This window comes from Dendropsophus ebraccatus, chromosome 7 (genome assembly GCF_027789765.1).
Source record: "Dendropsophus ebraccatus isolate aDenEbr1 chromosome 7, aDenEbr1.pat, whole genome shotgun sequence".
NCBI classification, from domain to species: Eukaryota; Metazoa; Chordata; class Amphibia; order Anura; family Hylidae; genus Dendropsophus; species Dendropsophus ebraccatus.
In genome coordinates, this window is record NC_091460.1 from 41,366,488 (window position 1) to 41,393,028 (window position 26,541).

At 42.3% G+C, this 26,541-nt stretch overlaps 1 protein-coding gene across 12 annotated transcripts in view; it reads left to right on the forward strand.

Annotated features, from left to right (window-relative positions):
• Positions 1-26,541, forward strand: part of JAKMIP1 (janus kinase and microtubule interacting protein 1) — a 113,979-nt gene that overhangs the window by 70,475 nt on the left and 16,963 nt on the right. For 9 of the 12 annotated variants that reach the window (XM_069976423.1, XM_069976422.1, XM_069976420.1 and 6 more), the window contains 6 exons: positions 3,415-3,477; positions 5,696-5,794; positions 9,301-9,402; positions 11,510-11,551; positions 11,703-11,756; positions 15,561-15,626. In XM_069976423.1, coding sequence (XP_069832524.1) covers positions 3,415-3,477; positions 5,696-5,794; positions 9,301-9,402; positions 11,510-11,551; positions 11,703-11,756; positions 15,561-15,626 — 426 coding nt within the window. The remainder of the gene's footprint in view (positions 1-3,414; positions 3,478-5,695; positions 5,795-9,300; positions 9,403-11,509; positions 11,552-11,702; positions 11,757-15,560; positions 15,627-26,541) is intronic. The other 3 variants (XM_069976430.1, XM_069976427.1, XM_069976431.1) reach the window with 2 other exon arrangements.

The window sequence follows — 26,541 nt, forward strand, 5'->3', positions numbered from 1 at the left end:
GAATCCATGACTATGAATGATAAACACTAAACTGATGTAACCAATAGAAAAGGGGAAATATTTAGAAACTATGAAAACTAAAGTTGCCTCATCTTGCCTGCATTTTAAAGAGAAGCGATCAGCAGGTTAGACAAATCTAACCTGTTATGTCCTTTTTTTGTGCTGAGGATAAAGGTGCTCTGGGGGTGGTAGCCCCCGCCCCTTGTGCTCCAAAACGCCAGATTAGCATAAGGATCTAACTACTCAGGAAGGGCAACGTGGATGGGGGGTAAATGACTTGCCTTCATTCTTAGAGCCCTGTCCGCAAAAGGGACATATCAGCAGGCTAGATTTGTCTAACCTGCTCGTAGTAGCTCAAGATTTATTAAGATCTTGAAGATTTGTCATGTTTCCCCTCTAAATTTGAGCTTGTTTCCTAACTCGTCAGACTCCCCTCCCACCATGAAAGCAGCTTGAAAATGTATCTCTCCAGAAAAACTTAGAAGCCACTGTAACCCTGCTGCTATTACACTGGCATAGGAGAAGCTTCTACCCTCACTTACTGCCTCCTTTCCCCTTCCTCTTTAGATTAAAGCTCCTGGCAGGCAGGGTCCTCTGACTGTCACTCGCTAAGCTCATGTACAGTATATATTATACTCATTTTTATCTCCCGTTATGTAATTTACACTTTTTTCCTATGTACAGCACCCTAGAATTAATAATGCTTTATAAAAGTAGTAACTACAGGGCAGAAAGGTTCCACCCATAAAAGTAGAAGTAGAAGATAGGTCCTAGTGTTGTGATCAGCCGGGAGGACACACATATCTGAGCTGCAGAATAGAATATACACAGAAAGAAATATTGTAATGTTCATAGCCTTTTATTAAATTAGTGAAGGTACATTGTGGAATTGGGTAACAAATTAGGAACGTAGAATTTTTCCATCCATCTCTTAAATACTTTGATGTACAAACATTGAAAGATTCACAGAAAGCATGCAGAAGATACATGTGCCAATAGTACTTAGTACTTTGGATTGTTCTACTAATCACAATAAAAGTTTCAGCAACTTGATTCTGTGTCGAACATTGAAAGTAAAGAAAATGTAAAGCACCAAAGTGATGGATACTTTTTGTTAACAAAAAAAAAAAAAACTCTTGTAAATGAGCTGGTCAGGATGTCTTAAAGTTGAAACCGTTAGCCATCTGCTGGTAAACTTTTGCAGTTAGCATTTACCTGCAGCGCCACCACAGGAGAAATGAAAAATTACATAGGGCCCATTTATGTGGTGGTAAATACTTTGGTTACGCAGGTATTTTAGAAGTGATACATTCATTGGCTGGCCAAAAATAAATAAATCGGTCCTTTTAAGACAAGATTTTACCACCACATAGACTTTCCTGTCTATGCACAGGCAGGCTGGATTGCCCAAAGAAAGGAATAATCTGGTAAATTAATGGAAGGTCAGAATGAAGGACACTCCTAAAAATGCTCTTAAAGGAGAACTCTGAGGAAAATTAAAAAATCTAGGGCAGGCAGGGGGTGTTGGTAACCTAATAAAGAATCTTTACTTGCCCATCCCTGTACCCCGCAGCACCACTGTCTCCAATCCCAAGTTTTTTCCAGCCTCCATTTTCATTATGATCTCACAGTAACTCCTCGATCAGCCAGTCAGACTGCAGAGGTGCCCCACCTCAGCTACTGACTGGTTAAGTGGACGTTTCTGATCAGGATTGTGATGTTGCAGGATCAGGAGGCCAGTGGAGGTCCATGAGTGCTCATGCTGTGCTGCGGGGGGAGGGGTAAGTATAGCTTCTTTATTATGTTACCTGCTGCCTGCGACTTTTAAATTATCCTTGGAGTTCTGCTTTAACACAGTGATTGACAGGGGTTTTGACCACATTACAGTGGATTAAAGATTTTTTTTTTTTTGTTGGCCCTGTATTTTCTATAAAATAGTAATCAGTCGGTAGCTGGTTCACATTGCCCTTTGTGTTGGGTTACAGTATGGCAATACTTTCTAATCCATTGTGCCCTCAGTAAGTGTCTGCCAAGGTTTAGCTGGAGATCTGACCTTCGTCCTTGTAAACAGGGATTATATTGGATTCTCATTATTATTCAGCTGCTGTGCCCACACATAAGTCTCTGTCAGTGTACAACACGGAAACCCTGGCAGGAGTAGTCTACAAGAGAGCCGCCGAGCCGCCAGATTCTCCTCCTTTGTATAAGACGTGTGCAGTTTGGGAGTTGTAAAAAGACATATTACATGGCTCTTCTTCTAAAATAAGCCAGCCTAAATCCATTTCTACTTTAATGAGAAATTACTTATAATCCACCTATGACAATGTCGCGGACGGTGGAGTGTAGTTACTATGGTGTTTAGATTCCGTAGCTGGACAGTGCAGTTTTGGTTATTGGTTTGTTACATGTACACGACAAAACCTTTATACTGATGCTATGATGGACTTGTGCCCTTATTGCTCCTTTATAACTTCATTCATACTAGACATAGAGTAATTATTGATACTACATGGGTAACAGCACACTACTTGGAGCATGCTGTGATGTGTTAGGACCCTATTACATCAACAGATTATCTGACAGATTTTTTTTTAAGCCCAAGCCAGGAATGGATTTGAAAAGAGGAGAAATCTCAGTCTTTATTACCTGTTCTCTGTTTATAGTCCATTCCTGGCTTTGACTCAAGAAAATCTGTCAGATAATCTGTTGATGTAATATGCCCCTTAGAGCTAAAATTGGAAAATCCAACCACAGACCTCAAAGATGTAAGATTTGGATCATAATGTTAGGTTGAAATTGTCCTCTTACAAGGGTGTAACCTAAACCTACCCCCCCCCCCCCCATCCTTTCCAAAGCCCATTTATGAACACTTACCATATGACCACATGACCAATAAAACTTATTTACATCCATGTTCCATGTTTTGAGTCAAGTGCCTCCATAGGTTTTGTGGCCATTGAGTAAATTGGTCAGCCTTGCTGCTCAGTCCACATTCTTGCCATTTGAGACTTGGAAACAATTTTTCAGACATGTCCACATAAAAAGCCTGTATGACCACTATTCGAAGTAGTAAATTCGTAGTCTTCTGTGACTCCTTGCCTTCTGTCACTTACCCAAGTAGGACCCATCGTATTCAGTACGCTTGCTCACCTTGTGCAGTGAGGACAGTAGACCTGCCGCCACATATCCGTATACATTAGGGTCAGAGTCTATCTGTATTTATTGTTGTATGTAAGATTTAATAGTGGCTATCTGTGTATGTATGTTAGTTTGGGGTTAATATCCATGTTTGGATGTGAAGGAAGCTAGGTGTGTATGCCTGATGGGACGATGAAGAATAGCTGTTGGCCAAATATGTGTGTGGCTGAAGCAGTTTCCTGATGTATTGATGAGCTTTACTTCTGTCTTTTTTAGGATTCTAAATGGGTGGAAGAGAAACAGCATCTTCTGAGGAAAAATCAAGAATTGTTAGAAAAGGTATTGTCTGTCTCATCTATGTTGGGGCAAATGTGATACGTTAATAGAGTATCTGTGTTCATCAATCAGTCAGGGACCGTTTTTGACGTACATCTTCTCCTTACAACGGACCACCGATGACCCTTTTTAGTTGAAACCTTAAAAAATAAAGAAAAAAAAATCCCTTGGATGAACTGACCACAATTTTTTTCAAATAATTCTTTAATTTGTCAATTCAAAAGTGAAGCCTAACATTAGTCATGAATGACTGATCTATATGCAGAGATGCCATGAACACTTACTAATCAGTCTCAAGTGATCCACAAGCTCTGCAGGATGAATGTGGCCTTTTCTATCAGTGATTCACGCATTTCAAACCCCAATATGCATACACATTTACTGTATTTTACATTTTATTAGTCTTCAAAACTCAGTTCTATTCAAAGGTTGGACTCCCCTGGTTTGATTTATTATGTTTTTATTGATTTCCATGTCCAAAACCAGTATCAACACTTGTTTTAAAGCTGAAGAGGATGTCTTCAAGGAACACTGTTCATTTCTAAAATTAATAATACTAGATGTAAAACGTGCCCAGTGTTTCAGTCTTTAAGATTATCTGAATCTCCTTAATTTACTCCTTACATAACTCTTCCTGAATGATACTGGTTTGGGCTGATAGAATAAGGGGTATAGCTTTCAGATTCTTGTCTCTTGTTGCAGACAAAGCAGTGGGGGAATTCTCAATAATTTTCAGACAGACACAGTATTGTATATGGAGTTATAAATTTTCTAATTTTCATTACCGTAGATCAGTGCTTCTCAAACTTTTTGTACTGCGTCCTCACCTAACAGAGAAAAGTAATGCCTGGGCCTAACCAGACTGACAAAGTGGATGCCGGGGCCTCACCTGTGGTCAAAGTCCATGCAATAAAAAAGAAAGCTATTGCTCAGTCTACCCTTTGTCTCTTTAACTCTGTATATCGGTAAAATAAGTATAAAATTAGTAATAATGTTCCTAAGGCTAGGTTCACACTGCGTTTTCAGCATCCGTTTAACGGATCCGTTTTTTTTAACGTCCAGAAAAATAGGGTCAGCAACGTTTTTTGGTCCGTTTTGGTCCACCAAAAAAAACGGATCCGTTTTTTTTATAATGGAAGTCAATGGAAAAACGGATGCACACAAATGAATCCGTTTTTTGCAATCCGTTTTTCATGCGTTTTTTTGCGGATGCGTTAAACGGATGCTGAAAACGCAGTGTGAACCTAGCCTAAACCATAGATTGTTGCGGCTAGGGAAAAGACTGTGCATCTTATAGTCACTTTAGTAAAAACTGCAATTCCAGCTATGCCTCACCAAAAACTAGGGGGCGCCTCACTGGTGAGAAGCACTGCTGTAGACAAAATATCAAAGGGGAAAAAAGGAGATTTTAAAGGGGTAGTGCGGCACTAGGAAATTATTCACAAAATAACACACATTACAAAGTTATACAACTTTGTAATGTATGTTATTTATGTGAATGGCCCCCTTCCAGTGTTCCCCGCCCGTGGACCCAGAAGTGTAGTGCATTATACATACCTGATCCGTGTCGACACCTGTCCGCCGTCTTCTGACAGTGATGTAATCTTTGGGATGCCGGTCATCCCTCATGCCTGCCCCCTCTGCCGCGTCATAACTATGCTCAGCCGCAATTGGCTGAGCACAGTTATGCTCAGCCAATCGCGGCTGAGCACAGTTATGACGCGGCAGAGGGGTCCGGCATTAGGGACGTCAGGAGCGGGTCGGCCGGCCTCCCAAAGATTACATCACTGTCAGAAGACGGCGGATGGGGGTCGACACGGATCAGGTATGTATAATGCACTACACTTCCGGGTCCACGGGTGGGGGTCGGGGAACACTGGGAAGGGGGCCATTCACATACATAACATACATTACAAAGTTGTATAACTTTATAATGCGTGTTGTTTTGTGAATAATTTCTTAGCGCCGCACTACCCCTTTAAGGGGATATCTTTTAAAGACAACTTCTTAAAAAACAAAACGAGACAACTCCAACCCCTGATCATTTATTCTCAGTGAATGTCTGTTTGGGGAAAAATGGAGTATAACATGCTCACCATTCCGGTCAATAGCTGTTCTGTGTTGCATATAAAATAGGTTTTCCCATTTCCCCAAATAATGTAAGTAATGTTTTTGTGAAAATTCTGGGAGTAAACAACATGATTTTCTTGTTTTAATTCAGTTATTTAAATATGAACTGGACGAGACCCAGCTGAAAAACGAAATCCAGGATGCCAGAGACCAGAATGAACTCTTAGAATTCCGTGTTCTTGAACTTGAAGTAAGAGACTCTCTCTGTAAACTCTCCCCGGGAACAGACATTGCTTTTGAGTCTCGGATAAAATATATTTAATACACTATCCTTCCTACAGCACATGGAGATATGGGAGCGGGACGTCTGACTGAAGTCAGGGAACGTACGGGGGGGGGGGGAACACATGTTGCCTTTTATATGTTGCGAGAGAGATTAACGATGCACGCACCTGGCCAATGGAAGCTGCTTATTGCACTTAATGTCAGAATAGTTTTTGTACATATTTCCCTGTTGTCTAGTGTTCTGCATGTCTAACGTCAATGTGCACACTGTGAATTGTGTTACTCCTGTTTATTTTAATGTCTTTGGATTTGAACCTTGCATGTTTAACCAGTTTTTGTTTTTTCATAATATATATTGTTTTAAAATATTTTCTCATAATAAAAAAAACTGCTCTTGGGTTAGTTTGCATTTGTTTATTTATTCCATCTAATTTCCAGCATGTCATTTTAAGCGTGTAATTTTTTTTTTCCACTTTTTTTTTTTTGTTCATTTTATTTTTATGTCCCTGTGTTTGCAGTTTGTTCCAGCATGAGCCCTTTGACCATTTTAATTTCACTTCGACACTTGTAATTTTACAGACTAAAATACTGCATTCACTTCCACTCTTGTCTCTGGTCAATAGCTGAAATCCTTAAGACCTTTATTTAGACATGTAACAGTGCCCAATGATTAAATGAGAATTTTCAATAGAGTCAGGGGTGTTTGATTTTTAACATTCTTGATCTTTTTGTTTTCAGGGGAGATAAGCTGCAGCCAGAGCAATCTGGAGGGGACAGAGGTCTGGCAGTGGCTTTCTCCCAATTCAGATATACCCATTTTTAGGGGAAGATCGGGCGAAAATGCAGTTGGCTGACAGAGCATTCGGTTGACAGTTGTCTGTAGTATATAAGCAGCTGCCTTCACACCTACCGGATCCACAGCGGATCTCACTTCTGCGGATTCGAAGCGAGAACCGCTGCGGATCCGGTATCAATCCAGCCCTATGATGGCACATATTCGGAGCGGGATTGACATCCCGCTGTGAATATGTGCTTTAACTCCCTGGTGCCCGCAGCCCCGCCGGCGCATTCCCACATCCCGGCCACATCCCCCCATCAGCCCGCCGCCGCCCGCATCCCGCCGCCGAGAGCATACAGTACCTGCTCGGCAGTGAGGCTGCCGGCTCCACTTCCGCTCAGATCAGCTGCGCGGTGGCGGTAATGTATGCTCGCGGCGGCGGGCCGGAGATGGGCTGATGGGGAGATGTGGCCGGGATGGGGGGGATGTGCTGCCGCCGGGGATGGGGGATGCGACGGCGGGGCTGCGGGCACCAGGGAGTTAAAGCACATATATTTACAGCGGGATGTTAATCCCGCTGCGAATATGTGCTATCATAGGGGTGAATTGATACCGGATCCGCAGCGGTTCTCGCTTCGAATCCGCAGAAGTGAGATCCGCTGTGGATCCGGTAGGTGTGAAGGCACCCTAAAGGGGTATTCCCATCTTCGCTATGGTTTGGGGGGTTTCCTACACTTTTGAAAAGTTTCTCTTGATTCATCCTGCTGTGATCTGGTTTTATTTTACCCCATTTTAGTAAATAAAAGGGAAACTGTGATGAAACTACCAGTTTTTATACACAATGGGGGAGATTTATCAAACATGGTGTAAAGTGAAACTGGCTCAGGTGCCCCTAGCAACCAATCAGATTCCACCTTTTATTCCTCACAGACTCTTTGGAAAATGAAAGGTGGAATCTGATTGGTTGCTAGGGGCAACTGAGCCAGTTTCACTTTACACCATGTTTGATAAATCTCCCCCAATGTTTTAGGGGGGTAATACATTGTTATACTCATTCATTGTGACTGCAAACATAGTGGTCAGTAAATCTAATATATGATACTGGAAGGGTCCTGCTCAATTCGTCCTTCATTATTTTATTAGTGTTGCACTTCTTGCACCCCAAATAGAGTTTTCTTAACATCTAACAACATGACACATAGTAGGCTGAGTGGTCTGGACAATGAATGTGATGATACTGCGCATGCATCTATAAGCTGTCAATGTGTTTTTTTTTTTTTTCTTTCTTTTAGAATTTCCTAATCCTATGCTTGATCTTCTTTAAAGATGTAATAACTGCTCCTATTTTGTAACCGATTGCAATATAACCCTTTATACAGTGTCAAGTATCTGTTTTATACTGTTACTGCTCTTGTCCTGATTTTTTATTTTCATGGCTTTTCTTCTTCACTCACAGTCAAAGCTAAGGCTATGGTTGCCTTCGAAGACACTTGTATATTATTCTCTTGTTATGGTACACAAATATTTTCTATGTCTTTATTAAAGCGCTGCTCTGACACAATTTGGCAGGGACCCATACAATCTTCACCAAGGCACCCTAAAAAAATAAAAACCTGGTAAAACACAAACTAAGGGCTCTTCTAGTTACATAATCTGTCTATAGGAGATATTCCTCATCTGCACCTTCCCTCCAGAAACCAGTTTTAGGGGAGGAGAAGGGGGGGGGGATACCCTGGTATTTTAGTAGAGCCCCCCCCCCCCCCCCTACATTTAGCTGATCGGCTGTGAATGAAAAAGAAAAGCCAAGGTGGCAAAACAAAGTATTCAGAGTTACTTGTTCTGTAGAAATTTAAAAATTTAGGGTTTATTCACAAACTGATTAATTGTACAAAATGTTGTGCATTTTAAAAATCTCTATTCAGTCTGCTTCTTGTGAATACACCCTTAAAGGGGGAACTATCGGCTATGGGCATGGGGCATTGAGGATGAAGGTATGTCTCTTACTTTCATCCTCAGTGTTGTTCCTGTGCTGTAAATTGTACCTGGTAAGCAGTTGGTAGCACTGGGGGCATGGCTACCTCCTGAGCACTGATCCGGCCCAGGCCGCTCTCCTCCATTGATAATTATTGGGGCAGGGCTATGGCCCTGTCTGGCCGCCCCCTCCGCTAATCATCAGAGGGTGTGTGCTGGCCGGGCCATAGCTCTACCCCAATTATCACCCGGATCAGTGCTTGGAGGGGAGGCAGCCATGGCCCAGCGCTCCTAACTGCTAACCGGGCACAACGAACATCATTGAGGATGAAGATAAGAGACATACCTTCATTCTCGGCCCTCTGTGCCCACTAGGAAGCTGTCAGAAGGTTACAGTCGTCTAACTACTGATAGTTCCCCTTTAATATTTCAGAGTCAACTGGTCTTATCACAGGTGGCTCCACCTTCAGGCAACCTGAATGCGTTATTTTGTCTACGCCATCAGACAAATTTATGAATGTTCTTTTGTCAATGCCTTGTACAGATGGTGACGTCTGTCACTTTGGTCATTGTTTGAGGGTACAGGATATTATAAATAAATAGACCTATTCCCCCTTATGCATAGAGGCTGATGTAGTTGTGGCCACTCTATGTTTATATTAGGGCGATTCTCCATGACATTCCTATTAGGTTCATATGTAAAATAACACATTTTTTCCCAGGAGAGAGAACGAAGGTCTCCAGCCTTTAACCTCCATATAGCCAGCTTCCCAGAAAATAATGGAAGCGCTCTGCAGCTATTCTGTCAGCAGGAAGGAATTAAGGTAGATTCACTTCTCTCTTCTGGTGCATACCATGTGTTTCTAATGCCATTGACCCTTGACATGTTAACCAAGCATCCCTTCAATATGACACTATGCATGGTCACCATCTCCATGTGCTGTTTAACCCTGTGATGGCCTGTGCCAAAAGTGAGTGTACAGTGCATAATTTCATCTCTCTTAAGCAATTGAGGGTGGCCATTTTGCAGCCTTGTAGTTTGCAGCCTTGAAACGTTTGGCCCCTACCATGTGCCTTGACCATGTTATTTAACTGGCTACAGGATTGGTAGTTGCTTTATTCAGAATGGCTCCTTTCACAATGTTTAATGCATCTTATACATTCATCTAAACTCATATTATTTGCAGTTGTCTGAAATTAAAGCAAGCTTTATAGAAGACATAAAATAGTTTTAATACTAGTATAGGTTATTTACAGTAGATGTGTAAGTAATATCTAAACAGAGGATGAGACAGATCATGACACCAAGTGCCATGTAAGTATAAAGTTACCCTACATAAAATTTAGATTCTCATCTTTATAAAACCTTCTCTATGTAGCATATATTTAGGCATATTAAGGTTAAATGGACAAACCACATAATTGTAAAGCCCTATTCCAAGATACAACACTGGAAAAGGGGCCACAGTGTTATCACCTCTCTATTGCAGTGCCTGCACAGTGCTGCCCTTGTCCATCTAGCTATGTCTAGTACCACAAGTCTGTACTTCCAAACACAGATTTTGTATGCAGACAACCTTTTGATGTACGTGGGTTCTGTGTAATACTTCATTTTGACTGTGGTGGCGCTGCAGAGTAATTAAACTCACTCACTGCCTGGTTTCCCCAAAGATGACAGCCCCACCTAGAGGACACTTTGGGACCAGATTGTTGTTTAAGGAGAAGTCCAGTATTGTATTGCCCCCCAAAAGTTATACAAATCACCAATATACACTTATTATGGGAAATGAACATAAAGTGTTTTTTTCCCTGCACTTACTACTGCATCAAGGCTTCACTTCCTGAATAAAATGGTGAGGTCACGCCCCGACTCCCAGAGCTGTGCGGGCTGTGGCTGCTGGAGAGGATGATGGCAGGGGACACTGAAGGACACAGGACACTGGAGGGACACTGAGCATCCCTCTGCCATCATCCTCTCCAGCAGTCACAGCCTGCACAGCTCTGGGAGTCGCGTCGTGACATCACCATGTTATCTAGGAAGTGACATCACCATGTTATCCAGGAAGTGAAGCCTTGATGCAGTAGTAAGCACAGGGGAAAAAAGCACTTTATAAGCATTTCCCGTAATAAGTGTATATTGGTAATTTGTTTAAATTCTGTGTGTGTGGGGGGGGGGGGGGGCAATACAGTACTTTAATAATTTTTTTTTGCAGGGCTTCTCCTTTAAAGGAGTTCTCAGTAAAGAACAATCCCTACTTGTTACGATGTGACCATAGATTGTTACCTGACAGGGCCGCCAGTGATCAGCTGTATTCTGGAGTATCCTGTTTACTCCCTGCAGTGCCACCACTGGGGAAATGAAGCATTATACAGTGCTCATTACAGTGGGTTGTCTAATACTGGACAGGACAGGTCCTCCAGAGAGAGGGAGACACTCTATATAGCCACACTCTATAAAGGTTAATGGTGGTGAATCTTGAACGAAGGACCTCCCTTTATTAAAGGTGTTGCTCACTCTATGGGCTGTAGAATAACTAACTATGCCAAATACAGATTTCCCACCGCAGAGAATCCTTTAGAATAACATCCGAATTGATTACTATAGTACGTGGTCTTACAAGCCGCACAATCCCCTTTATTCTTCTGATTGATAGGGGCCCAGGATTAATATTGCCTGGCAGTATATACATAGTAAACATACATTGCCTTTAACAGACATGGTAATATCTGTAATATCTCCTATGCACATTTCCAATATTGACTCCATAATACTGACATTTCCTATAGATTAGATTATCAGTGATATATTTGCCTGGGTCATCATATCCGTCACACCATTGTATAGAAGAGCCTGTACTGATGCTTGAGCAGTGATTCAAGCTCTTTAGTGTCGGGGAGACCTGCAGCTGATTGCTCTACAATCTGTTGTAGGCCTCAAAGGGACACAAAGAGTCTCCAGACTATAGCTGCATGGTATGTATTTCTCATCTACAATCATCTTCAAGTTGCATCTCTGTCTGTACATTTGCTTCCAGTCATTCTCTGCTTTGTGTCTCTGGGTTATTACCGTCACTGTAGGGTTTGGCCTGCTCTTACCTACTCTCATGTGGCTGCTCTCTTTCAGGATGTGGATATTTCAGAGCTAATGAAGAAGCTGGATATACTGGGAGATAATGGGGTAATTTCCTGATTCATCCTGATAATGAATTACTTATCTGTGGTCGCTTCTTGGCATAAATTCTGTATATACTTTACCCAGGAAGTACAAGCTTCCAAAATATTTCACAGTTAAGAGTGTAATAATCACATCTTCCCATCATTTGGAATAACTGAATGCAAAAGGGACCAATAATTCATATAAATACATATATAATTTTTTTTTTTTCTAACTCAGGCTAGGTTCACAGTGTTTTTGTGTGAAGTCAATGAAAAATGCATTGCAGATACATGCTGGAGTCCATCCGAACCTGATCGTTCGGCATTTGATTAGCTCTAAGCTCTAAGGTTGTCTGGAAAACATAGGTACAGCCAATGACTATATCCATGATTTCCACATAGCCTTAGGGCTTTATCTAACTTCAGCAGCCACCGCTAATCAAATGCTGAACGCTTGGGTTCGGATGGACTCGAACATGCTCGAGGTTCGCTCATCTCTAGTCAGAAGTCTTTTTTCAGGGTCATAGGATGTTGCAGAGCTGGGAGCCCATAGAAAGGTTCAGTGTAGATTGTAATATGTAATGCTGTAGTGGACTCCCAGGATTATCCATTGCTTTCTTACCATCATCTTTTCAACACTTATTTTAAACTTGTTACTATAAAATATGAAATTACTATGGGCCACTGCTCACCATCTTACACTGAGAGAGTGCTTCTAATATGTGAAGGCCGAGCCATCGAGGTGTGACAGATCCACGGGATAAAGAGCCGATAAAAGATGTGAGCTGAGCATTATTCACTTCATATCACACATACAGCCTGTGATCTCTTATGAAATGAAGAATCTCCTCGAATATTGTAGGTCACCTTGTAAGAGAGGAGTCTGGAGAGTATTACACTCTCTGCAGTCAGAGATTAGAGTAAAACATTCATGGAAAGGGATTAGTATTACTTTATTAAATTCAGTAGGGAGAAGGCAATAGAATCTTTCATACTCCACTTCTGGCCTGTCTCAAAAACAGAGCTGCATCTAGGGTGTCATCTTTTTGGCAACATTTAAAGGGGTTATCCAGTTAAAATCCTTTTGTTTCAAATCAACTGGTTTGAGAAAGTTATTTAGATTTGTAATTTACTTCTGTTTGCAAATCTCAAGTCTTCCCATACTTATCAGCTGCTGTATTTACTGCAGAAAATGTTTCATTTTCAGTCTGGCTCTCTGCTGCCACCTCTGTCTGAGACAGGAACTATCCAGAGAATTTTCTACTGGTCTAAACAGTTCCAGTTTTGGACAGAGATGTCAGCAGAGAGTACTGTGTCAGATTGAAAAGAAAACAACATTTCCTGGAGGACATACGGCAGCTGATAAGTACTGGAAGACTGGAAATATTTAAATAGAAGTAAATTCCAAATCTCTGGCACTTTCTGAAACCAGTTTATTTGAAACAAAAAATATTTTTGCTGGAGTATCCCTTTAAGACCAAATGTGATAGAAGTGCAAATCTCTCATACAAGAATAATCTGAGTGAATGCCTTGGATTTAACTGAATTTGGCTACTGTATGGTGGTAGAAAATGCAAGATAGCTATCCAACAGATGGTGCCCCTGCCTCCAGCACTGGATACTGCTACTATAAAACCGTGCAGATAGGAAGTGTTTATAATTAGACATGAGCGAACCGGGTTCAAGTTTGAGTCCATCCGAACCCCAACATTCGGTATTTGATTAGCGGTGGCTGCTGAACTTGGATAAAGCCCTAACGTTGTCTGGAAAACATGGATACAGCCAATGACTATATCCATGTTTTCCACATAGTCTTAGGGCTTTATCCAAGTTCAGCAGCCACCGCTAATCAAATGCCGAAAGTTCGGGTTCGGATGGACTCGAGCATGCTCCAGGTTCGCTTATCTCTATTTATAATAAAAAAAATTGTTACTTCAACAACGTCTATAGATGTGAATGGAGGGAACCATGCATGGCCACCTCACCTTTCATTTAGCTACCATGTCCACTAGCCACCTCACTTGAGAGAGAAGGGCTTAGGTGGTATGATGCTATCGATTTGTTAGACTGGACGGCAAGGCTTTACTTTTAGCAGCCATCTATTCTGGAGCCAAACAATTCCTTTAAATATTCAGATAATCCCAGAATTTGTGTTAGGGAAATTCATATGTTAAAAGCAAAAGCCAACGGCTATTTACCGATAATTGTTACTAATTGTCACCGATGGAAGTATTACTTTTGCAGGGAATAGAAGCCTTTGAGGATGGCCAAGACAATGTGCAAACCACAAATACACAACCGGACAAATAAAGACTAAGGACACGTTCACATACTACCCTTTTTTGGATGTCAACGGTCACCTTTTAGGACGCTTGTTATTTTGAGGCCAAATAACCTATATTTTACAACAACGGACGTTTTTAGGCCTCAAAATGATGGCTGTCCTAAAAGACGTCCATCAGATGGCTAAAAAAAATATTGTGCGAACAGTCTAAAGGAAATTTACAACAACAGCAGCAGCAGTAGGACCAGCAAATTGCTTTGGAAGAAAATTCCAGAAAAACTTCCAATGCAAAATGTTAAATCCCAAATGGGACAGATTGGACAAGACATAGCAGCACACAGCAGCAGAGCCCCAACAATATAGATAAAACCAATATGAGACAGACTGGACAAGATATAAAAAAAAAAACAAATGGCAGCCATGCAAACAAAACAGTGTTAATCTATATTAAGGAATAAATACAGACTGAGACAGACTGGACAAGACATACATCAAAGTAGAGCACTAATGATATCAACAAAACAAATAGAAGACAGGCTGGACAAGACAGAAAACACATCAAAGTGGAACACTCATGATACCAATAGAACACTTATGGTGTGTTTACACAGAGAGATTTATCTGACAGATTTTTGAAGCCAAAGCCAGGAACAGACTATAAACAGGGTGCAGGTCATAAAGGAAAGACTGAGATTCCCTGTCCAAGTCCATTCCTGACTTTTGCTTCCAAAATTGGTCAGACAAATCTGTCTGTGTAAACGCACCATAAGAGGGAGAGTTATAAAACTGGTGTAAAGAAGAATTGTCTTTCCACTTTTCATTCCTCACAGATTCTTAGAAAAATTTAAGGTGGAATCTGGTTGCTAGGGGCAACTAAGACAATTCTTCTTTACACCAGTTTGATAACTCTCTCCCTTAGAGTAGAGCACTAACGAAATCAACAAAACTAATAAAAGACCGACTGGACAAGACACAGAAAACACATCAAAGTGGAACACTCATGATACCAATAGGCAACAGAGACTGGACAAGACACAGAAAACACATCAAAGTGGAACACTCATGATACCAATAGGCAACAGAGACTGGACAAGACAGAAAACACATGAAAGTAGAACACTAACGATATCAACAAAACCAATAGGAGACAGACTGGACAAGACTCAGAAAACTCATAGAGTAGAGCACTAACAATATCAACAAAGGCAGTAGGAGTGAGACTGGGCAATACATGGCTCTGCCAAAAACTAAACCCACTGCCAGCAGAAGAATTTCTGCCATGTGTAACATCCGGTAGGTGTGTGTTCTTTACCAAGTTACATTGATGAGCGGTACCTAGGCTCTTATAATGCTAAGAACTTTCTATTGTATTAAATAATACAGTCCTTTTGGAGTTCCTCGCGCCATTCGCTCATCTCTGTGAAGCTATTACTTTATCATGCATTACATTGGAAGAGGGTGATGGGTACCGTTGAATCTATGTGTTCAAAGATGAAGACCTTCTATCCCGTCAGTTATTTCTAATATTCTCTTTTCTTGTAGAATCTACGGAATGAAGAGCAGGTTGCAGTAATCCAGGCGGGAACTGTATTATCTCTCTGTGAGAAGGTAAAAAGCTTTCACTGTACACGGTTCACAATTCTCTCCCCTGAGATTACTCCAGTCATAGGATATACTGTAGGCTGCCATAAATTGTGGCTGTATTCTGCTGCTAATGTCCGCATTGAATCTGTCAGAGAACTACATGGTTTTCCAATGCAGGTAAAAGAGGTTACTTACGTAATACATTGTATGTGAAATATGGGGTTTAAATGGTCACTCTCATTTTAAACCACTTTCCTCCATTTTGTAGCCTGTGCGGTTCCTAAGATTCCTGTGAATCACTTGATTTACTAAAAATAATCCTTTATCACAGAAAAAAACTCTAATGTCTTGGCCATTACGTGTCTTCCTTTTGGGCAATCTGCTGTCCACTTCCTGGTGTTAGGGGAATTCTGTCTCTAGTAACAGACAACAAGATAAAACACAAGAAGTAGGAGTGGGCTTTAACTACTGCTCAGTGCTGGAGAAAGAAAGCCGGTGTATGTGCAGGCTGTGTTGATATAGGATCTATACTGTCCCTGAAAGGTAAATCTAGGTTTTTCTCTCATCTGAGCAGCAGGGATTAGTGTAACCCCTTCCTTGCTGTGCTTATTTATGTACACAGTGCTGTCTCTAATACCCCCCTCACTTTAGTCTGCAGGCTTGTTCAATGCTTAGTGTAACATCTTCCGTGTTGTGCTACTGCTGTATCAATCTATCTATCTATATATATATATATAATTATTTTATTTTTTTCTGCTCACAAAGCACCTTGCATAGTCATTGCATCAGTAACCTCCTCCTCTGCCACATGCCATCTTTAGTGATGTACTGTGTAAGTCATCACCCAGCACAGAGCCAGCCTGTTTAGCTCAGGGCACTTTCCCCAGCACTATGTCCTGGCATAGTAGAGGGGAGTAGATGCTATGTTCTGATTGGCCAGTCAACTAAGGGAAAAGAAGTAACTCAGTATCTCAGGGGCTCAATAATAGTAGTAAGAGAACTAAAATCATCTTGAAGGGTTAAAGGGGTTATCTACCAAAAAATTTTCAAACGAACTGATGCCAAAAATTTGTAATTTACTCCCATTAAAAAATCTCAAGTCTTCCAGTACTTATCAGCTGCTGTGTGTCCTGCAGGAAGTTATGTATTCTTTCCAGTCTAGAGAGCAGGAGAGGTATTCTTTAGGGATTTGGACTACTGATCTACTGATCTGGACAGTTCCTGACATGGGCAGAGGTGGCAACAGAGAGCACTGTGTCAGACTGGAAAGAATACATCACTTCCTGCAGGACATACAGCAGCTAAAAACTACTGGAAGACTCAAGATTTTTTAATAGAAGTAAATTACAAATCTCTGGCACTTTCTGGCACCAGTTAATTTGAAAGAAAAAAAAACCATTAGGTGAATAACCCCTTTAATCTAACAAAACCATGGAAGTTTAAAAAAAAAAAAAAAAAAACTTTTTAGACATTTTTAGACAGAAGTTGGCCTTGTTGAGTTCTACTCCTTAGCACAAATACATATCGATTGATATAGTAGCTGCCACGTGAAGAAGTGCCAGTGTATTGTCATAATCCATCTTGGAGGTCTGCTCCCAGCATATAATGGAGCCTCCATCAATCGGCTGCAGCCACTAATTACAGATTAGTATTGGCAGAGCTGGTGAGACGATCTCGGAGGCTTCTTCTCCGCTAAACAGAACAGGGTTTTATCTCTTGGTTGCTTAGCGCCTCTCAATCAGCTGCCTCCATTCCCAGCAGAGACATGTATTGCATATAATTGGACTAAGCAGGTTCTCTGGTGAATTCTAAATGTTACTCATTGCTGTATTATGTATGATTAGCAGTAATATAAGCTGTCAGTAAGCCAAGAGAGCTAGCCCTTCAGAAGAGGTATTAGGGTGGGCAACCTTGGCTCTCCAGCTGTTGGAAAACTACAACTCCCATTATGCTTTAGCTTTGGCTGTGCAGGTATGATGGGAGTTGTAGTTTTGAAACAGCTGGAGAGTCAAGGTTCACTACCCCTGCATTAGGGTATAAGGCCATAATAGAGTAGGGACCCCTGCTTTGGACCCACTTTGAGTCACCAGGAAGAGTGGCTCTTGTTCTGGTAGACCAGGGGCTGGACCAGTGTGGGCTCCAACATTAAAAGAAGTATTTAGTCAGGGAGGGTCATATTGCAACTAGATTTGCATTTCCAAGGAAATACAGTACATAGTGCTTGAAAAGAGCGCCCTTTTAACAGTGACTTCCCTTTAAGAGAAACTTTAACCCTTGATACCCTCCTTTTAAGAGCGACACTGGTACAGTCCCTTTAAGAGCAACTTTGGTACAGTCCCTTTAAGAGCAACTTTGGTACAGTCCCTTTAAGAGCAACTTTGGTACAGTCCCTTTAAGAGCAACTTTGGTACAGTCCCTTTAAGAGCAACTATGGTACAGTCCCTTTAAGAGCAACTTTGGTACAGTCCCTTAAGGAGCGACTTTGGTGCCTTTGAGTGACCTATATTCTGTCCCTTTAAGAGTAGTTTAAGTATTGTCCCTATAAAAGAGACTTAGGGAACATCCTTTGAAGACCAGCTTAAGTACTGACCCTTTAAGAGTGACTTGGGTAACGTCCCTTTAAGAGCGACTTGGGTCCGTCCCTTTAAGAACGACTTGGGTCTGTCCCTTTAACCCTTTAAGGACTGGGCCCATTTTTGTTTTTGCGTTTTCGGTTTTTCCTCCTTGTGTTTAAAAGGCCATAGCACTTGCATCTTTCCACCTAGAAACCCACATGAGCCCTTATTTTTTGCGTCACTAATTGTACTTTGCAATGACAGGCTGAATTTTTGCATTTGGTACACTACAAAACCAGAAAAAAATGTGTGGTGAAATTGAAAAAAAAAAACGCATTTCTTTTATTTGGGGGGAATGTGTTTTTACGGCATTCGCCCTGGGGTAAAACTGACTTGTTATACATGTTCCTCAAGTCGTTACGATTAAAACGATATATAACATGTATAACTTATATTGTATCGGATGGCCTGTAAAAAATTCAAACCATTGTTAACAAATATACGTTCCTTAAAACCGCTCCATTCCCAGGCTTATAGCGCTTTTATCCTTTAGTCTATGGGGCTGTGTCAGGTGTCATTTTTTGCGCCATGATGTGTTCTTTCTATCGGTACCTTGATTGCGCATATACGACTTTTTGATCTTTTGACTTTTTGGGATTTTTTTGCGCTGACGCCGTTTAACGTGCGAGATCAGGAATGTGATTGAACAGAGTCTGTGCGCAAAGCGGTTCGGGTTGTATTAATCAAAGAACAATGGCTACAAAAAGAAGAATACGTATTTCAATATAGGGCTTTTTCAAGCACTATAATGACATCATTAATAGTATAATCGTAGACATCATTGACATCACTGATAACAATCATTGACAACAATGATAACTTCATCGACAACATCACCATTCACATCATCACTGATGACATTATCGAGTAGTGATGACATAATTGATGACATCTTCGATGACATCAATGATATCACTGATGACAATGATTGACAACAATGATAACTTTATCGACAACATCATCGTTGACATCACTGATGACATAATTGATTACATCATTGATGACATCGAATAGTGATGACTTCATCAATGACCTCATCTATGACATCATCAATTACATCATCAATGACATCACTGAGGATAATCATTCACAACAATGATAACTTTATCGACAACATCATTGTTGACATGACTGAAGAAATCATTGATGACATCATCAAATAGTGATGACATCATTAATGACATCACTGATGACAATCATTGACAACAATGATAACTTTTTCAACAACATCATCGTTGACATCACTGATTACATCATTGATTACATCATTGATCACATCAGCGCTTCTCAAACTGTGAGACGTGCCTCACTGGTGAGGCGCAGCTCGCAGTCTGGTGAGGGGCAGGGTCCCGGTCTGTGCCCGACACAGCAGGGACTCCAGGATTTGTGGCCAGCGTTCCCGATGCACGGCGCACGGCTGCTCAGCTTACAGGGAGGCCCCACGTTCTTCCTCCAGCCGCCCACTCAGCCCCCCTCGCAGCTATTTTTTTAAAAATCTGGTGCACTGAGGCCCCGTACGGCCTCAGCGCACCGCTACTCGTGATTGGCCTGCCCACCTGTCCATCACCGCAGGCGCCCGTCCAGCTCCTATCCTGTTACTGTGACTGTTCGTCACTCGGAACCCAGGAGGAGAGCGCGGCGCTGGCGGTGATGGACAGGTGGGCAGGCCAATCACGAGCCGCGGTGTGCTGAGGCCATACGGAGCCTCAGTGTACCAGATTAAAGCGGGCGGCTGGAGGAAGAACGCAGGGCCTCCCTGTCAGCTAAGCGGCCGAAGGTTAGGGGACATAGGGGACGTGTGGAAAACGGGGAGGGGGACATGTGTATGGAAACCAGGGGGAGAGGGGGACATATTGTATGGAAAACAGGGGGAAGGTCAGGTGGGGATGAGGGCCATGTGGGGTAGTGTGTGTGTGTCGGGGGTCAGGTGGGGTAGTTTGTGTGTAGAGGCAGTGGCGTAGCCACCGTGGTCGCGGGGGTCGCCGCCGCGACCGGGCCCGCCACAAGGGGGGCCCGCGGGGCCCCCCGATCAATCACTCTTGTGACCGCAAGCATTGTTTTGCTTGCGGTCACAAGAGTCGGGCTCCGTCTTCCCCCGGCTGCTGCGCGGCTGCCGGGGGTGTCGCGTCTTACCCCCGGCAGCGCGCGCATCCCAGAACTCCCTGCGCGCCTTGGGCCCTGACTTCCGGTTCCGGCGCGCAGGGAGTTCTGGGATGCGTGCGCTGCCGGGGATAAGACGCGACACCCCCGGCAGCCGCGCAGCAGCCGGGGACAGACCAGGAGGAGTGAGAATCAACGTGGGAGCGCGATGTCAGGTGAGTTAAGTTTTGTTTTTTTTATCAGCCTGTACGGGTGGGGGGAAAGGAGGGGGCCATCTATGAGGGTGGGGGGAAAGGAGGGGGCCATCTATGAGGGTGGGGGGAAAGGAGGGGGCCATCTATGAGGGTGGGGGGAAGGAGGGGGCCATCTATGAGGGTGGGGGGAAGGAGGGGGCCATCTATGAGGGTGGGGGGAAAGAGGGGGCCATCTATGAGGGTGGGGGGAAAGAGGGGGCCATCTATGAGGGTGGGGGGAAAGAGGGGGCCATCTATGAGGGTGGGGGGAAAGAGGGGGCCATCTATGAGGGTGGGGGGAAAGGAGGGGGGCATCTATGAGGGTGGGGGGAAAGAGGGGGCCATCTATGAGGGTGGGGGGAAAGGAGGGGGCCATCTATGAGGGTGGGGGGAAAGAGGGGGCCATCTATGAGGGTGGGGGGAAGGAGGGGGCCATCTATGAGGGTGGGGGGAAAGAGGAGCAATCTATGAGGGTGGGGGGAAAGAGGGGCCATCTATGAGGGTGGGGGGAAAGAGGGGGGCATCTATGAGGGTGGGGGGGGGAAGGGGACCATCTATAAGGGAGGGGGGGGAAGGGGACCATCTATAAGGGAGGGGGGGAAGGGGACCATCTATAAGGGAGGGGGGGAAGGGGACCATCTATAAGGGAGGGGGGGAAGGGGACCATCTATAAGGGAGGGGGGGGGGGGGAAGGGGACCATCTATAAGGGAGGGGGGGGGGGAGAGGGGACCATCTATAAGGGAGGGTGGGGGGAGAGGGGACCATCTATAAGGGAGGGTGGGGGGAGAGGGGGCCATCTATAAGGGAGGGTGGGGGGAGAGGGGACCATCCATAAGGGAGGGTGAGGAGAGAGGGGCCCATCTATAAGGGAGGGGGTATAGGGGCCCATCTATAAGGGAGGGGGTAGAGGGGGCCATCTATAAGGGAGGGGGTAGAGGGGGCCATCTATAAGGGAGGGGGCCATCTATTTGGGGGGGCAACATAGGGGGAGAGGGAATACACAGAGGGGGCATATATTATTAGGAGGTCACATAGAGTCAGGGCTACCCACTAAATGAGGGTGTAAAGGGGACAGTACAGATGTGCAGTATGTAGAGAGATGGAGATGGTGTCAGAGTGTGGAGAATAATATGTCTGTCTGGCAGATTCTGTGGATTCGTGGCTCGGAGAAGTTCTCATAACGGCCCAGGACGGATGGAGAAGATGATGAAAAGGAAAGAACTCCGATCAGAAAAGACGTCTCCTGTGAGTCACCTGATATAACTGCACAGTAATGTATATGGTGTATAGAGCCTGTGTAGAGCTGGGGCCACCTCTATATGACTGGATGAGGTGATTTAGTGTACTGGATTTGGTCAGTAACAATATGGTGGTGATGGTGGTGGTTGTGGTGTGGCGGTAATGTTTCCTCCCTATATACTGGTATTACTGGTAATATTGGTCTCAGTATACAGGATTTGGTCGGTAACAGTATGGCGGTAATAGGTAATATCTGTCTTGGTGTGTGTGTGTGTATATATATATATATATATATATATATATATATATATATATATACATACAGTGGTACCTTGGTTTAAGAGTAACTTCGTTTAAGAGCGTTTTGGTTTAAGAGCTCACAGTTTTTCAAAATTGTGACTTGGTTTAAGAACATTGCTTTGGTTTAAGAACTTCCTGTATTGGGTGGGAGCGCGAGTGGAGAAGGGGCATGGCCTGCATAGCGGGGTCTACAGCACTGTACTCTAAACACCTTCCAAATCATAGCAGATCCCCTTCAGGCTGGGGCTTACATCAGGGGACAGGACTGTGGAGGTAATCTCTCCATAGCTGTAACCCCTCTCTCCCCGGACAGAGAGTGCTGCATGTATGTGCCCACATCTGCCCTGCTCATTCCTTCATACTCCCTGCAGTCTCTGTCAGCCCTTGTGTTTCCCATCCTCTCCATTACTGTACAGTACAGAATAATAAATATATTTGGGGTGCGGAACCAATTGTCTGCATTTACATGATTTCTTATAGGAAAATTTGCTTTGGTTTAAGAGTGGATTTGGATTACAAGCACGGTCCTGGAACGAATTATGCTCATAATCCAAGGCACCACTGTGTGTGTATATATATATATACACAAACACACACAACAATAGCATCACTTGGTCGTGAAAGGAGGGGGGGGGGGGGCCCAAGTTGGCCTCTCGCACCAGGGCCCAGGAGACATTAGCTACGCCCCTGTGTAGAGGGGTCAGGTTGATTGCAGACAGAGGAGGGAAATTAACTGGTGGATACAGCAGGGGGCATTATTACTATATGGGGGCACTATATGGAGACACAGCCAGAGACATTATTACTATATGGGGGTACAGCAGGGGACATTATTACTATATGGAGACACAGCCAGAGACATTACTACTATATAGGGGCACAGCAGGGGGCATTATTATTATATGGTGGCACAGCAGGGAGCATTATTACTATATAGGGACACAGCAAGAGACATTATTACTATATGGGGGCATAGCAGCAGGCATTATTATTGTATGAGCGTCCCAGTCGGGGCATTATTACTACATAAGGAAAAGCAGGGGATCTTACGCACAGGGGGCAACCCACATACCTAATCTGGGGGATTTAACTGTTTGCGGGGCACTACAGGGGATTTAACTATTTGTGGAACACTGATGTGTCACTATTGGGGGAATTAACTATTTGTAGGCCACTAGTGGGGTTATTAACGGTTTGTTGGGCACTAGTGGGGGAATTTACTATTTGTAAGGCACTATTGAGGGAATTAACTACTATATGGGAGCTATTATGGGAATACCTACTACTTTGACAGTGCCAGGAACACTGCACATCACTCTGACAGTGACAGGAATGCCAAATGTACAGAAATGGAGTAATGAGGGGAAAGGGAGCTACCACAGGAAGAGGAGGTTAAGAGTAGAATCATGCTAGCGTGTGTGTGTAAGCTGCCAGGTGGGTTATGGAGAGAGAAATGCTGCACTGTGGGGCTGGTATACAGGTGGAGCAGTATGTGGTAATGGGATACTGCAGGTGGAGCAGTATGTATTTTCTGCACTGTGCTGGTGGTTTACTAAAGGTGAAGCAACATTTATTTCTGCACTTGGTGTTGTTTTGACGCTGCTCTGGGATATTATGTGCAGTACATAGCGGTATCTGGCAATTCATAGTTGTATATGTTTGTTGGTGAGGCCCGAGCATCAACATGGTTTGCCAGGCGAGGCCCGAGAACAAAAAGTTTGAGAAGCACTGGATTACATCATCAATGACATCATCGAGAATGGATGACATCATCGATGACATCATCAATGACACAATCAATGAAATCACTGATGACAATCATTGACAACAAAGATAACTTTATCGACAACATCATCGTTGACATCACTTATTACATCATCGATGACATCACTGATGATATCATCAATAACATCACTGAGGACAATCATTGACAACAATGATAACTTTATCGACAACATCATCGTTGACATCACTGATGGCATCATTGATTACACCATCGATGACATTATCGAATAGTGATGACATCATCGATTACATCATTGATGATATCATCAATGACATCACTGATGAAAATCATTGACAACAATGATAACTTCATCGACAACATCATCGTTGACATCACTGATGACATCATTGATTACATAATCGAATAGTGATGACATCATTAATGACATCTTCGATGACATCATCGATGGCATTATCAATGACATTACTGATGAAAATCATTGACAATGATAACTATCGACAACATCATTGTTGACATCATTGATGACATCATTGATTACATGATCAATGACATCATCGAATAGTGATGACATCATTGATGACATCTTCGATGACATCATCAATGACATCACTTATGACAATCATTGACAACAATGATAACTTTATTGACAACATCATCGTTGACATCACTGATGACATTGATTACATAATAAATGACATTATCAAATAGTGATGACATCATCGATTACATCATTAATGAAATCATCAATTACATCATCGATGACATCACTGATGACATCATCAATGACATCACTGAAGACAATCATTGACAACAATGATAACTTTATTGACAACATCATTATTGGCATCACTGATGACATCATCAATGACATCATCGAATAGTGATGACATCAATGACATCTTCAATGACATCATTGATTACATCATCAATTACATAATCAATGACATCTTTGATGACATCATCAATGACACCATCAATGACATCACTGATGAAAATCATTGACAACAATGATAACTTTATCGACAACATCATTGTTGACATCACTGATGACATAATTGATTACACCATCGATGACATCATCGAATAGTGGTGACATCATCAATGACATCACTGATGACAATCATTGACAACGATAACTTTATTGACAACATCATCGTTGACATCACTGATGACATCATTGATTACATCATCGATGACATTGAATAGTGATGACATCTTCGATTACATCATCAATGACATCACTGATGACATCATCAATGACACCATCAATGACATCACTGATGAAAATTATTGACAACAATGATAACTTTATTGACAACATCAACATTGACATAATTGATGACATCATTGATTACATAATCAATGACATCATCGAATAGTGATGACATCATCGATGACATCTTCGATGACATCATTTATGAAATCATCAATGACATCATCGATGACATCACTAATGACATCATCAATGACATCACTGAGGACAATCATTGACAACAATGATAACTTTATCGGCAACATCGTTGACATCACTGATGACATCATTGATTACATCATCGATGACATAATCGAATAGTGATGACATCATCGATCACATCTTTGATTACATCATTGATGACATCATCAATGACATCACTGATGACATCATCAATGACACCATCAATGATATCACCGAGGAAAATCATTGACAACAATGATAACTTTATCGACAACATCATAGTTGACATCACTAATGACATAGTTGATTACACCATCGATGACATCATCGAATAGTGATGACATCATTAATGACATCACTGATGAAAATCATTGACAACAATGATAACTTTATTGACAACATCATCTTTGACATCATTGATTACACCATTGATGACATCATCGAATAGTGATGACATCATCGATGACATCTTCGAATAGTGATGACATCATCAATGTCGACAACATCATCGTTGACATCACTGATGACATAATTGATTACATCATGGAATAGTGATGACATCATCAATGACATTATCAATGACATCACTGATGACATCATCAATGACATCACTGATGAAAATCATTGAAAATGATAACTTTATCGACAACATCATCGTTGACATAATTGATGACATCATTGATTACATCATCGATGACATCTTCGAATAGTGATGACATCTTCGATGACATCATTAATGAAATCATCGATGACATCACTGATGACATCATCAATGACATCACTGAAGACAATCATTGACAACAATAACTTTATCGACATCATAATTGACATCACTGATGACATCATTAATGACATCATCGAATAGTGATGACATCATCAATTACATAATCAATGACATCTTTGATGACATCATCAATGACACCATCAATGACATCAGTGATGAAAATCATTGACAACAATGATAACTTTATCGACAACATCATTGTTGACATCATTGATGACATAATTGATTACACCATCAATGACATCATCGAATAGTGATGACATCATCAATGAAACTCAGTTCTACAATGATAACTTTATCGACAACATCATTGTTGACATCATTGATGGCATAATTGATTACACCATCAATGACATCATCGAATAGTGATGACATCATCAATCAAACTCAGTTCTATTGAAGTAAATGGAGCTTAATTGCAAACCACACCTGAACTGGAGACAAGAGAGGGGGAAAAGTGGCCATTTTTTTGTAGCGCTGGTTAA